At 41.9% G+C, this 15,746-nt stretch overlaps 1 protein-coding gene and 1 long non-coding RNA gene across 3 annotated transcripts in view; one reads left to right on the top strand and one right to left on the bottom strand.

Moving 5' to 3' along the window:
• Positions 1 to 284: 284 nt before the first annotated feature.
• The window catches only part of LOC138749517 (uncharacterized), a 145,884-nt gene continuing 130,422 nt past the window's right edge, over positions 285 to 15,746 (bottom strand). For both annotated transcript variants that reach the window (XR_011348721.1, XR_011348716.1), the window contains one exon: positions 285 to 420. This is a non-coding gene — a long non-coding RNA (uncharacterized lncRNA). The remainder of the gene's footprint in view (positions 421 to 15,746) is intronic.
• The window catches only part of LOC138749511 (uncharacterized), a 92,442-nt gene continuing 91,165 nt past the window's right edge, over positions 14,470 to 15,746 (top strand). The window contains exon 1 of the mRNA XM_069910942.1: positions 14,470 to 14,844. Coding sequence (XP_069767043.1) covers positions 14,773 to 14,844 — 72 coding nt within the window. The 5' untranslated portion in view covers positions 14,470 to 14,772. The remainder of the gene's footprint in view (positions 14,845 to 15,746) is intronic.

A 15,746-nucleotide genomic window follows, 5' to 3' on the forward strand; every position in this document is an offset into this window, starting at 1 on the left:
ATCAAATTATCTAACCATAACTTATTCAATATGGAGATCCTCCCAATTGCAGCATGAGCTAGACTAGGTATGTTATGTTATGTAGGACAAGATGTTAATATCCCTTATTGCATTCCTGAGACTTGCTGCCAGGACTCTGTGGAGTAGCCAAGTGAGTGGTGACAACTTTAGTGTAATCAAGTGGGTGTCCTCCTTCCTCAGTGTTTCGCTGATAGATGCACGACACCTCCGGAGGGTTCAGCAGTGAATCCTGGCATCCCGGGCTCATCCCCTAGATGCTATTCACTCACTTGGGTGCTCAGGTGAAATCCTTTCTCCTCATCCAGAGCCATTGACTACTCTTTTCAGCAGCTTTAATTGCTTGTCGGTGTATCTTTCCTCTCACTTCCAACTCCCGGAGTAGCCTTGATGTCAATGTGGCTACAAATTGAAAAATCATTCCATCAATATACTGCTTCATTTTTGCACTTCTCACACACATCACTTCAGGAACAATTAAAGATTAGTTAGGTGACTGAACAACATATGCTGTTTAACCACTGTACACTCTTGGCAGAATCTTTAAGTGCGCAGAAGTAGTGGAACAAATCATATCTCCTGGAAAGCTAAACTTTCAGTTTAGTTCCATAAACTACTCTGGAACTACAAAAAGCTTATCTGTACTTTTGAAACGTCACATTTTTTACACTACTAAAAACCATAAATATTTATCAATCTATCCTTTGTATTTATAATCTCTTTCCATACTCAGGTAGTTCAATGAATACTATTGTAGTTGGTATATCTTCCACACCTGTCTGGCTATAGGTGGTAACAATTTGGGTGCACTTCTTGCTTTTGTTTCAAATTATAAATGCATCCTGACTATATGCCTCTTCATACTGAATCTGAATATTGCCTTTAGCTTAGAAAATACATTGTTCTGTTTTTCTTACAGACAAATTTACTGCATGGGAGCAACGCTGTATCAGCTACAAAAGGAACTATTATATTTTTTGTATATATTCATTTACAGGATGTGAGTATTGCTGGCGGGCACACATTTATCCTTGATAGAGTGGTAGTGAGCCACCTCTTGAACCACTACCATTTTGTGGTGAAAGTACTTCCACATTTTAGTTGGGAAGGACCTATGTATATCCATCAATTGAAAAGGAATGGTAATATATTTTCAAGTGAGGTCAACTATGGTGTTTCAAAAAGCCTATCACCCTTCAACCTTTTCATGGTACAGGTAGCAGCTTTGGGAGGCATGATCAGAATAGCTTTGGCAAGTTGGTGCTATGCACTTTGTAGAAAGTACAACTAAGTAATAATATATAATGTATGTATCGTTATTTTCATTTTCTGAAACATGGTAAATGTAAGCTGTGTATTTAGTCGCAATATTTGCCACTTTACACTGTCAACTAAGGTCAAAATAACTAATTCTCTAACAGCTTAAATGAAACACAGCAACATTAGACTTCACTCTCGTGATGTAACCACTGTATTAACTTGTATTTGTAAAGTGACTTTAATGTTGTAAAACAACTTAAATTCTTCACAGAGGCATAATTTAACACTGAGCCACAAAGGAAATATAAGAGCAAATGGCCAATAGTTGGTTAGAGTTAATTGTCAGGATCTTAAATTAAAATGGAAACCAAAGGTTTGCAAAGGGAAGTTCAGAACTCAGGATATTGTCAGGTATGTTTGCCAATGTTGGAGCACTCAAATTCAGGAACAATTTGAAATGCGAGAGAAACTCAGCAGGTCTCGCAGCGTTCATTGGAGATAAAGATATATAACCGATGTTTCAAGCCTGAGCCCTTCCTCAAGATATTAAAAGAGGAAGTTGATGGGAATGTGAAGAGAAGAATCTGGGCAGATCTGGTAATAGTGGTAGTAGCTTATTTACCGAGCGCATTTAACACAATGCACGTTGATCATACAATGGGTTGCTATCTAAACGATGACAGGCATCTAAAATACACGGGGGCAGCCATCATTTTGCATAGACTATCCAACTTAGAACATTAATTATTTAAACCCTAACCCACTCCTCCTGGTCACAGCAATAAACAACTTTCCAATTACAAAGGGGATTTGAAATGTAGTTTGAAGAGTTTGAAATCAATCTTTAGAGAGACTGCAAACTGATTGTGGTGAATGAGGATAAGAATGAAGTGTGAATTGTACCAGTCGCTGTGCGATAAATAGGTGAATTTTGAGTGAATTCAAACTAATGGAATGCGCTATCACATTTTTCCTATTGTGCGGTGACCAGAAGTGCACACAGTGGCATCTAATTACAAAACATCCCTCAACCATCCCCTCCATCCTCTACTGCCAAGCTACTTTTGGATCCAATTTGCCAGCTTGCCCTAGATCTTGTGAGGCCTAACCTCTTGAACCAATGTCCTATGTGGGACTTTGTCAAAAGCCTGATGATGATGATACTCTTTAATGTCAATATGCTGGTGTACCAGCCAATGAAACATGGTTAGCATCGTCCGGAATGTAAAATAGAATACAATACAATAAACACATACAATTAAAAAACACAATATTCTGAAATAAATTGTTAAAAAAAATTACTGATTCTGAAATATAAGTGCAGCACTGAATTGGTATTTAACATTATCACAGCTTCATGAAAAAAAGCTCTTTTTAAGTCTGGTAGTTCTGAAACGAAGGCTCCTATCGCATCTGCCTGATGGTAGGAGAGTAAATAGTTCATGGTTAGGGTGTGTTGCGTCTTTAATGATATTGCGCGCCCTGTCCAAACATCGTCCCTTATAGAGAGATTCGATGGTAGGCAATTGCATTCCAACAATCTGTTGGGCAGTTTTCACCACCTGCTGGAGTGCCTTCCTATCTTGTGGAGAACAATTCCCGTACCACACCAAAATACTGTGTCAGCATGCTCTCAATAGTACATCTGTAGAAATCCAATAGTATTCTAGGGCAGAGGTGTAACTTCCTCATACATCTCAAAAAATAAAGACTTTGTTGTGCCTTTCTGATCAACATTGATGAATTCAAAGACCACATGAGATCATCAGAGATATGGACCCCCCACCCCCAGGAGTTTGAAGCTCTATAACTGCTCCACCACAGCTCCATTGATGGAAATAGGGACATGCGTGTGGCTTCCTGCACGTCTGAAATCCACAGTAGTCTCTTTTGTCTTCTGGGTATTGAGTATCAAATTGTTCTCAGCACACCACAAGGCGAGGTGGTGAACCTCACCCTTATGGGCTGTTTCATCATCCCCTGCGATCAGGCCTACCATCATGGTTTCATTTGCGAACTTCATAATTAAGTTTGAGTTGTACATGGAACGCAGTCGGAGATAAAGATGGAATACAAAAGGGAGCTTAGCACCCAACCCTGGGGCATTCTGGTGTTCAAGGTGATACTGGAGAAGAAAATATTGCCCAACCTAACAGACTGAGGTCTGTTAGTAAGGAAATCCAGAACCCAATTGCCAAAGAATGAGCTGATACAATATGAACAAAGTTAGGTTATCAGATTTGATGGTACAACAGTATTGAAAGCCGAACTATAATCAATAAATAGTAATCTTACATAAGAGTTCAGACTATCCAGGTGAGTCATTCTAGCACTGTTGAAATGGCATCCTCTGTTGACCTATTTGCCCTTATTAAGGCCTACATAACCACATCTACTGCACTTTTCAAGATATATCCCCAACAAGGCCTCTGATCAGCCTTTTCAAGTAATCATTAAACTTGCCCCTCAATTTTTTTCCCATTTACTTCATTACTACTGATGTTTGGCTCACAGGTCTGTAAATGTCAGGCTTTTCCCTGCTGCTCTTTTTGAAAATAATATTCAATATTTGCTGCCTCCAATTTCCTCCTTCATCCCAGAAATAAAAGAGGTGGTAGGTTAGTTGGCCACTGTAAATTGCCCAGTGTGTGTAGCTCAGAATCAGAATTTATTGTCATGAACAAGTTATGAAATTCTGTGTTTGAGTGGTAGAATCTAGGTGAGAATCTAGGAGATAAGAGGTAGGTGGTGGACGGGAGTTGAAATACTAAAGGCTGCAAGTGCACAGAAATGCGAGAGAAACTCAGCGGGTCTCACAGCGTCCATCGGAGATAAAGATATATAACCGATGTTTCAAGCCTGAGCCCTTCCTCAAGATATTAAAAGAGGAAGTTGATGGGAATGTGAAGAGAAGAATCTGGGCAGATCTGGTAATAGTAGTAGTAGTTTATTTACCGAGCGCATTTAACACAATGCACGTTGATCATACAATGGGTTGCTATCTAAACGATGACAGGCATCTAAAATACACGGGGGCAGCCATCATTTTACATAGACTATCCAACTTAGAACATTAATTATTTAAACCCTAACCCACTCCTCCTGGTCACAGCAATAAACAACTTTCCAATTACAAATGAACAACCGTGCTACAAACACCAGACTTCAAAGAACAAGCGATAGGCCAAAGGAACTGTTTCTGAGTGGAGTTACTTTATGACTGGATGGTAGATGATGAAGGCGGCTGAGAAGTAAGAGCATCTGCAGTCATTTATAGATTATGACAGAAATTTCCACTTCAAGCCTGGAGCCTGTGCAATGCCTCTTTGTTCTCCAGAATCTTAGAGCTTTGTGTGTCATTCTTATTATCATGTCAAAATGAAAGCTTTAAAAAGGGAAGATTGAGCAATCAAGTGGCAGTTAAGCAGTGTTATGCAAATCTTTCCATGAAAGATGAGGTCTGTTCCCATCTTCCAACTGATGAGTGTTGCATTTGCAGAAGTTGAGGTGTGGTCTGGCACTGAGCCTAGCATGAAACTGCACCAGCAGTTTCAGTTTATTTGTCAGAAAATACATGGTACAGTGAGAAGAGGTCTGTGAACAGACCAACAAGTTATCTCTTGCATTACATGCAGCCATATATAGAGCACAATTTACAGAGTGTGTAAGATTACAATGAAAAGGAAGGCCAGTTAACATCAAACAAGGGCAATATTTTGGGGTTCATTCAGGAGCATGATGGGTTGCTTGGAAGAAAATTTCTTTAAGCCTATTGGTGTGTCTTTCACCCTCTTAAATCTTCTCTCCAATGGGAGGAGAGAGAAGTGTGTCTGGTCTATGACAAGTCATTTAGTATGTTGGCTGCCTTTCCTCTGCAGCAGGAGGTATAGAAGGAATCAATGGAGAGGAGGAAAGTTTTCATTATGATCTGTGCAACATTCATTCACTTCTGTGATGCATCCAGCAAGTGCATCTGTTGAGATTATTGACAGACAAAGGGGACAGGCCAAACAGTCTCTTAAGAAAGTAGAGGTCTTGATGCACTTTCTTGATCATCACATCAAAGTGCTTGCCCCAGGTCAGATCATTGCAAGTATTTATTCCCTTAAACATTTAATCATATCCTGCTTAATCGATGCCACTTCTCCTCTTAATTCAGTAAATTGAAGCTTGCTTTCTTGAAAACCTTGAGTAACTTTTTTTTTTAATTTTATTTTTATTTTTTTACGCCTGAACCTGAACTGCCATCTTAGATTTCTTAACTTTCTTCGGAGATTTATCTAATAAAGGTTCCCAAACACAATTAAAATCACCACCAACTAAAATATTATCATTAGCCTGACCCAAACATAAAAATGCTTCTGAAATAAATATTTCATCATCTGCATTTGGGGCATAAATATTAAGTAAAGTCCAAAATTCACTAAAAATCTTACAATTCAATTTAAGAATACATCCTGCCTTTTCCTCCATTGATTATAATTCAAAAGATAAATTTTTATGTATCAAGATTGCTACACCTTTAGCCCTAGAATTAAATGAAGAAAAATATACATGCCCAACCCAGTTCCTCTTTAATTTCATACTTTCCTTCACATTCAAATGTGTTTCTTGTAAAAAAGCAATATCAATTTTCATTTTCTTAATATACGCCAAGACTCACTTACGCTTAATCGGACTGTTTAATCCTCGAACATTAAAAGTAGCAAACTTGAGTAACTTGAAGAGCCATATTATCCATATGTCGCATAAACTCTTCTGAAACAGACAAAGTGGTATCTTCCTCCACTTGTACGGTTTTAAAAGTTTGCAGAGAAGGAAATCTAGTTCTCGGAGATTTTTAAAAAGTGTTTGAAGCTTTTGAAGCCTACCTTGAAGAAGTTTAGCTGCTTTCAGTATTTCTTCTGCATCCTTTTCAGGTTGTTCCATTAACTCCTCTTCTTCTGACTCCAAAACGAATGTTCCTGTCCGGGCCTCCCGACTCCAGATCAGCATCCCCTCCCTTGCAGGCTTATATGTTCGGGCCATCGGGAGAGAGCTGCACCGATTGTCGGGGCCCGGTCGGAAGTCGCACGCTTGCGCGAATCCCCGTGCATACCCAGTGCAGTCCGGCCTCTGTATTGAAGGCTTGAGATCTCCACAGTCGGGCTCGGCATGTTGGCAACTAGTCTGAAGTGCGCGCGGCCGCTATTGGGAGTGGGGGCCCCGCTCTCACAAGGCCTTGCGGCCCCGGGAGCACGTTCTGAGTCGCGGGCGTGACCTTCCTGCAATGAAAAGCCAGTTGCGGCGCCATCTTGCATCAAGGGCGCTGGTGTTAACATTACCTTCGCCTGAATTACCCTTTGAGTCTTCGGCTGCTCCAAAATCAACCTCTGTGGATCCTTCGACAAGGTAGGCCTCAGTTCCTCTGCACCTTCTGCTCTCTTAAACTGTGATTTTTTTTGAAGTTTGAGCTTTAGTACCCTTCATTATGGCTTTCAGAATTCCTTCAAATTTTATCAGAGAAACTTTTAAAGTAGAGACAGTTTTTAAAATTCGGGAATTAATTATTCAGCTGGGGAGAAGTGGAATCCCACGTCTACTCCCTACGCCATCTTGCCACATCCCCCCTGCAAGTATTTATTCCAAAGAAGAAACGATTTAACCTTTCCTGTTTAGTGCATTAATGCAGATAGGGGTGTGGACTCTGCCACTTCCCCTGAGTCAATGATCATTTTCATCTTATCGACCGTAAGAGAGAGGTTGTTATCTTGGCACCATGCCATTAGACTTTCAGTCTCTTTTCTGTATTCTGTCTCATCGTTATTTGATACACGGCCCACGACCGTGGTGTTGTCAGCAAATTTGAAGATGGAATGGTATTTAGCTGTTTAGTTGTGGGTTTAAAGTGAGCATCATGGGGGACTGAGCATACTTCCTTGAGGAGTGCCAGTGATTATGATGTTGTTGTTGTTAAGATGTTGTTACCGATCTTCAATGATCGCGGACTGTTGGACGGAATGGTTAGCATAGTGGATAATGCAATGCCAGTGCTGTCTGCAAGGAATCTGTACATTCTCCCCATGTCTGCATGGGTTTCCTTCAGATGCTTCGGTTACCTCCCACCCTTCAAAATGTAGGTCAATTGGCGTAATTAGGTTATAAAGGGCCTGTTACCATGCTGTATGTCTAAAAAAATTCAAGGAGGGGACCCTGTCTAGACCTTGAAAGTCTGGGAATGAATTTTCAAGGGGCTATGGTATTGAAAGCAGGCTATAGTCTATTGTCTAACATTGGTGTCTTTGGCATCCAGGTGTCCTCGGGCCAAATGGAGAGCCAGGGAGATGGTGACTCCTGTAGGTCTGCTTGGCAGGTAGGCAAATTAAAGTGGGTTGGGAGGCTAGAGTTGATCAGAGTCATGACCAGTCTAACAAAGCAGTTCATAATGGTGGACATTAAAGCCACAAGTCAGTAGTTATTGATGCCTATTATGCTTTTGTCTATACTGGTATGATTGTGGCTTTGTTGAAGCAATTGAGGACTTTGGTCTATTCTCGGAAAGAGATTTAAGATATTTGTGAGTACCTCCAGCATTTGATCTATGCAGGCACAGAAGTTCTGGGACTTCATCTGGGCTGATCACTCACTGTGGGTTCACCCACAAGAAGGCTGCCCTGACGTCAGCAGCAGTGGGTGTGATGTCACTTGTAGTGGCTGATGCATATGTCACGTCCCTGCTCCAGATGAGCAAGAAGGGTTGAAGCAGTGGGACTCCCTACAGAGAGGATTTTCAGCAGATTCAACACTTGCTTGCATTGAGCTATTTGGCCAGGATACCGTCTCGTGAAGCAACAACTGTTGTATTAATGGGGTATTTGGTAACTCTCATGCCGTTGAACACGTCAAATTTATTGTCATCTGATTGTACAAGTACAACCCAACGAAACAGCATTCTCCAGTCCTCAGTGCAAAGCACACCATCATCCAACTAGGCATAACATTCATTTAAACAAACAATACATATACAGGACAAGTATTATATCTATAAAAATAAAAAATATATCTTTTTACAAATAAGAGTCTCAGATGGTTAGTGTGAGCAGTTCCTTTGGTCGTACAGCATTCTCACTGCCCATGGGAAGACGTTGTTCTTCAACATGGTGGTGCTGGCTCTGGTACTCGATATTCTAATGCTGACCTGGACAGACTGTGGTTTTTCCGTTAGCAAGCCCAGGATCCATTTACACAGAGTGGTGTTGAGTCCCAGCGAGGACAGCTTCTCTACCAGCCTCTGGAGAATGATCATATTAAACACCAAGTTGTCTGGCGTATGAGGCATCGTTCTCCAGGGGAGTCAGGGCGGAGTTAAGCACAAGGCTTTAGCATCATCTGTAGAAAGGTTTCTTCCATAGGCAAATTGAAATGGATTCAGGTCTCTGCGATGTGTGCTTTGATGTGTTCCGTCACCAGAGGCTTAAAGCATTTCATAATGTTGGAGGGCACTACCACAGGATGTTAGTCATTAAGGCCTATTATTGTCGCCCTCTTGGGTATGGGGTGATGACTCCTTGCCACATGCACCTTCGGTCCCTGGTATCGCACAGCTGTCTATGAATCTTCTGTGCATATTCCCACTTTGCCTTCCAGAATGCATGAGAGAGTTCAGCCCTGGCTGATCTTTGTACCATCCAATCCCCTATCCTGAAGGCAGCATCATGCGCTCTAAGAAGGGTCCTGACCTCTGGTTCCAGTCATGGTTTCTGCTCTGAAGCATCCTCATTGTGTAACATCCTCAATGCCCTTGCTGATGTAGCCAATCACTGAGCTCGTGTAATTCTCTATGTTTACATGACCATTGTAGGTGGCCGCCTCCCTGAAACAGCTGCAGTCCATGGTCTCAAAGCGTTCTTGCAGTGCTGTTAATGACTTCCCCATGCTGAATATTAATACTATAGGAAGAGGCTGTTCAGCGCATTGAACATTGAAGGTCAAAAAAAAGTTGCTCAACTGATCTCACCTTCCAGGATGAGGATTTTACATTGGCAGCTCTTCAAGTGAATATCCAATATAATCATGGTTTCTGCTTCTATGACTCTTTCAACATCCAGGGCCCTACCACACTTTGGTGATTTTGTTCTTCATTTTCCCTCTAATCCTTCTTCCACTTAATGTAAATCTGCGCCCATTGGTCTCTGAGTCAAGAGATAAGGGAAATAGGTCTGTCCTCTTATTCTATCTCAGGCTCTCATACTTTTATGTATCTCAGTTAAGTCCTTTCTCACCTTCTCTGTTCCAAAGAACTCTGAATAGTCAAATCTTTGCTTATAGCTAGAGCTTTCCAATCCTAGTGATTCCCTTTTTAGTCTCCTTTCCACTGCAATCTCATCTTGCATGCAACACAGTAAACAGATCTACTATCAGTTAGCGCAACGCTTCTACAGTGCCATTGAAGTGCCAGTTGATGAAGTAGACAAAGATAATGTGGTCAAACAATAATCATGGCTTTTATTAGCAGAAACTCATGGTACAATAATGAAAGATAATAGGTGCATGTACAGTTATATCCAAGGGGAGTGTCCTTAACAGTAGAGATAATGCACAGGCAATGTTAAGCATAGATACAAAGAAACATAGAAGATAGGAGCAGGAGTAGGTCATTCGGCCCTTCGAGCCTGCTCCGCCATTCAATGAGATCATGGCTGATCTTAAAGTTCAGTACCCCATCCCCGTCTTCTCTCCGTAACCCCTAATTCCATTATACTGAAGAAATATATCTAATTCCCTCTTAAATATATTCAATGAACCTGCCTCTACTGCTCTCTGTGGCAATGAATTCCACAGATTCACCACCCTCTGGGTCAAGAAATTCCTCCTCATCTCGGTTCTAAATGATTTGCCTATTATCCTCGAACCATGGCCCCGGGTTCTGGACTCCCCCACCATTGGAAACATGCCTTCCGCATCCATTCTGTCCAGTCCTGCCAGAATTTTATATGTCTCTATGAGATCCCCTCTCAATCTTCTAAACTCCAGCGAGTACAATCCCAAATTGCGCAATCTTTCCTCATAAGTCATTCCTGCCATTCCAGGTATCAGCCTGGTGAATCGCCTCTGCACTCCCTCCATTGCAAGAACATCCTTCCTCAGATAAGGTGACCAAAACTGCACACAATACTCCAGGTAGGGTCTCACCAAAGCTCTGTACAGCTGCAGTAAGGTATCCTTATTCCTATACTCAAACCTTCTTGATATGAAGGCCAACATACCATTTGCCTTTTTAACTGCCTGCTGTACCTGCATGCTCGCCTTCAGTGACTGGTGCACAAGAACCCCTAGGTCTCTCTGCACTTCCCCATCTCTTAATCTATTGCCATTCAAATAGTAATCTGCCCTCCGGTTTGTATTACCAAAGTGGATAACCTCACATTTATCCACATTGCAGTGCATTTGCCATGTATCTGCCCAGTCCCCCAATTTATCCAAATCACACTGGAGCTTCCTGACCCCCTCTTCAGTGCACACAACCCCTCCTAGCTTTGTGTCGTCTGCAAATTTGGAGATATTACATCCAATCCCCTCATCTAGATCATTAATGCAAATTGTGAACAGCTGGGGTCCCAGTACAGATTCCTGTGGCACCCCACTGGTCACCGCCTGCCACTCAGAAAATGAGCCATTTATCCCAACTCTCTGTCTTCTATCTGCCAGCCAGTTCTCAATCCACATCAATACCTTGCCCCCAATCCCATGAGCCTTGATTTTGCATGCCAGTCATTTATGTGGGACCTTATCGAAGGACTTTTGGAAATCCAGGTACACCACATCCACTGGCTCTCCCTCATCTATTTTACCTGTCACCATCTCAAAGAATTCCAATAGATTTGTCAAGCACGATTTACCTTTTGTAAATCCATGTTGACTCTGTCCTATCCCTTCTCTGCTAGTCATATGCTCCGCTATTACATCCTTAATAATGGATTCCATCATTTTGCCCACTACTGATGTAAGGCTCACCAGCCTATAATTCCCTGCTTTTTCTCTACCCCCCTTTTTAAATAGTGGGGTAACATTAGCTACCCTCCAATCCATGGGTACTGATCCTAAGTCTATCGAGTTCTGGAAAATAATTCTTAAAGCATCTGCTATCTGAATGGCCACTTCTTTAAGTACCCTAGGATATAGATTATCAGGCCCTTGGGATTTATCGGCCTTCAATCCCTTCAATTTCCCCAAGACCATGTCCTTAGCGATACTGATTTCTTTCAGCTCCTCCCTTGCATTAGACTCTATGTTTCCCAACATCCTTGGGAGGTTATTTGTATCCTCTCTCGTGAAAACAGAACTAAAGTAAGAATTTAATTAGTCTGCCATTTACTTATTCCCCATTATATATTCCCCTGATTCTGACTGCAAGGGACCTACTCTGGATTTCACCAATCTTTTCCTCTTGACATATCTATAAAAGCTTTTGCAGTTGGTTTTTATGTTTGCCGCAAGCTTACTTTCGTAATTTATTTTTGCCCTCTTGATTAATCCCTTTGTCCTCCTTTGCTGCATCTTCAACTGTTCCCAGTCTTCGGATTTGGTACTTTTTTTGGCCAATTGATATGCTCTCTCTTTGGACCTAATGCTGTCTCTAATTTCCCTTGTTATCCACGGATGAGTCACCTTTTTTGGTTTATTTTTATGCCAAACTGGTATAAATGATTTCTGCAATTCTTCCATTAGATCTTTAAATGCTTTCCATTGTCTATCCACCGTCAACCCCCCCATAAACACCACCCAATCAATCTCACTCAACTCCCGTCTCATACCATCATAATTCCCTTTATTTAAATTCAGGACCTTAGTCTCGGTTTTAATTTATTCACTCTCCATGTCGAGTAAGAATTCGATCATATTGTGATCGCTCCTACCCAAAGGGCCTCGTACAACAAGATTGCTGATTAGCCCCTTTTCATTACATAATACCCAGTCTAAAATGGCCTGCTCCTGAGTTGGTTCCTCGATATATTGGTCTAGATAACCGTCCCGTAAACATTCAAGGAATTCCTCTTCCTCAGTATTTTTACTAATTTGGCTAGTCCAATCTATATGTAAATTAAAGTCTCCCATGATGACAACTGTTCCCTTATTGCATGCTTCTCTAATTTCTCTTTTTATGCCTTCCCTCACCTTTACATTACTACATTATCAGAGGGGAGACAGGCAGTTTGACAGACATTCACCACAGCCAACAACCCAGTTTTGAATCCAGTGCTGTCTTAAAGGAGTTTGTACGTCTTCGCCATGTCTGCGTGAATTTTCTCTGGGTGCTCCCTCCTATGTTCCTCCCACATTCCAAAGGCCAGAGAACACCTTCAGCACAGAAACAGGTCCTTTGGTTCATATAGTTTGTGCCAAACTATTATTTTGCCTAGTCACATTGACCTGCATCTGGTCCATATCCTTCCATACCCCTCCCATCTATTTTCCTGTCCAAATTTTACTTAAATGTCAAAATCGGGCCCTCATTCACCACTTCAGTTAGCAGCTCATTCCACACTCACACCACTTTCTGTGTGAAAAAGTTCCCCATAATATTCCCCCTAAACATCTCATCTTTCACCCTTAATCCATGTCCCCGAGTTCTTGTCTCATCTAACCTCAGTGAAAAAAGCCTGCTTGCCTCTACTCTCTTTGTATACCTCAAAATTTTATATACTTCTATCAAATTCCCCTCATTTTCTGACACTCCAGGGAATAAAGTCCGAACCTGTTTAATATTTCCATGTAAATCAGTTCAAGTTCTGGCAACATTCTTGTAAATCTTCTCTTACACTCCTTCAGTCTTATTTATATCTTTCCTGTAGCTAGGTGACCAAAACTACACATAATACTCCAAATTTGGCTTCATCGACGTCTGATACCCCTTCATCATAATATCCCAACTCTAATACTCAAAGCTTTGGTTTATGAAAGCTCTCTTTATAACCTATGGGGTTAGCAGGTTAATTGGTATTATGGGTGCATTTGGGTGGAGTGCTCATGGGTCAGAAAATTCTGTTATCTGGATCTCTACTTTTAAAAATACAGGTACTATATGCAGGACTGCATCTGTGGTTCAACAACTTACCAAAGGTGATTTAATGGTGCTAAGATGCTTTGGAACACGATGAAAGAGGTAGGCAAACCTTTTTTTTAAAAAAAAGACATTCAGAGTCTTGTTTTTTTCTTCAGAAAATCAGGCAGGTAAATAGTAGGGAATATTCAGTTTGTGGGGCTGGCATCCCCTGCCCTTCCCACACTGATGCTACTATCTCATTGAGAGAATTGAATGTATCCCTTCTTGCCAACAAATATTGGAAGATGGAACACAGAACGTATTCCATGTTCCACAGAAGCAAGAGCCATTTCACCTCCTCAAGCTTTTTCGTCCATTCAATGAGATTGCATCCAAATTCCAGCGCCTGTTTCAGGTCCATTTTCTCGCAAAAACCCACCAATTCCTGATGATTAAATGAACAAGCATCTATTTTTCTCTGTGTGTGGTGATATGGCTGTATGTCCTGGATGGCCCGCCCTCCGGGGGTCCCCCTACCCTTGATCCTTCCCATGTGACCCCTGGCCATAAAGGTTGAGTCTCCTCTCCTTCCTGCTCATTTTTCTAGCTTAGAGCCAGGCCAGCAGTGTCTTGCCTATCGTCCCCCTCAGTCTTTTACCTACATCATTATTGGGCTTTGCTGTATCACAGAGAAGTTAAATGAAATGTTATTGAATTTAACATGTTTAATTGCATAATGATGCTGATGCCACAGATTTTTGTTTGTACTCAGTACTGAGTCTCTCGAGTCAGGTATCCAACAATAGTGGGTACTACACTTTGTGTAATGTTTTCTCATTTATCTTTTGAATAACATGACTCTGATTTGTTCAAAGTTCAAATTTTGGACCTAGACACCCCTTGCCCGACCATTGGAGAAAGACTCTGCCCACTCCCCCAATTCCAGGATTAGGAAAGGGACATGCTCCTGGTGGGATTGATGAACAAATGTTAAAAAGGGAGCAATGCTGAACCGGGAGCCAGAACAGCCACCAGTTGATCAATGATGCAAAAACCAAGCAGCCAATCATGAGTCAAGGACAGTGAATCTAACTCAGTTGTGAACGTTTGTTCACAAAGTTATGCTGCAGGCAGTTTCAAAACATGAAACCAGATCCATTGTGTTAAAAGAAAACTTGCTCGACTTGGAGATAAAGATGCAAAGCGGCAAAGACAAGCTCGTCACTCTATAGTTTGTGCAGATGCAGGACTTGGTCACGCCAGTGTCATGTTACTGGCTGGGAAACTTCCGCAAACTCACGTTGAATTAAGCCAGCGAGGTAACAGATCTAACCCCAAATCATCTCCTCATACCAGTCCATCCCGAGAGCCTACGAGCACCAGGGCAACTTCCCGGACCCTGCCTGGCCTCCAGAGGTCCGAGCCAGGGCAGGGGAAGCAGGTGCACACTTTCTGATGTGTTGGCCACAAGCATGAAGCCAACGAGCCGCGTTCTCCAGAAGTGGACTGGGATTTTCTTGTGTTGCTCTGCCTTCATTGCACATGTAAGTCCCGACTCCACCCTCTACTCAGGGCTGGGCTGCGCTTGGCTGTCGGTCATAGGTTCAAATGCTTTTATTCTGAGAAGAGCAACTTGTTCATTTACGCGCTTGTGCAAAACCGCGGGCTCACTTGTCACCGTCAAAATGCAATCTGAAAGTCGAGAGGTCGAAACCGGTGCTCGGGAGTCCGCCTCGCAGTTGATAGCATCTCCCAAATGTCACTCAGAAAGACGCGGGTTCACGTCCCCCTCCAGGGTCCGACTAACCCAGGAACCGGGACGTGGCTGCTTTAGCAATGGGCTGAAATATTAAATGGAGATGGATATAAAAGACCCCGTGACAATATTTACCCTAGCTTCCTATTCGACATTTCTCTCTCAATTAGCATCACCACAGACTTTCACTGGGGGCTCTTTTTTGCAGATTTTTATTGTAGATCCACGTTTTATCCATAGCACAGGACAACGAAGATTCTGCTTCCTAAGCATTTCTGGGTGTATTTTATGGATTTTTGGGCTGCTGATCATGAAAGTCTCCTTAAATTTTTTCTCATTATGTATTTTTCTTATTTCCTGTCATATTTTAAATCTACTAGTACATTGCCCACAAAACAAGCTGTTTTGGTCAGTCCAAGCAAGCCTGGGTATGCCCTCAGTGCAGGAGCTATGCAAATATTGTCTTAGGCCTGGGCATGCTTAGTCAGGATAGATGCAGATAGGCACCTCACCTATTCCGTTGCTGTGCATTGCATTGATATCGATTGAACGCGCACGGATGCACATGTTCTTCAGTGAGTGTACTTAACAATAGCATTTATTGTTTTTAGGAAGATTCAATACAGCAGAAATGTCAATGTTGCAAGAGCTGTGATATGTTTTTGTTAAAAATATTTTTTGATTTTCCAA

This window comes from Narcine bancroftii, chromosome 1 (genome assembly GCF_036971445.1).
Source record: "Narcine bancroftii isolate sNarBan1 chromosome 1, sNarBan1.hap1, whole genome shotgun sequence".
Lineage (NCBI taxonomy): Eukaryota > Metazoa > Chordata > Chondrichthyes > Torpediniformes > Narcinidae > Narcine > Narcine bancroftii.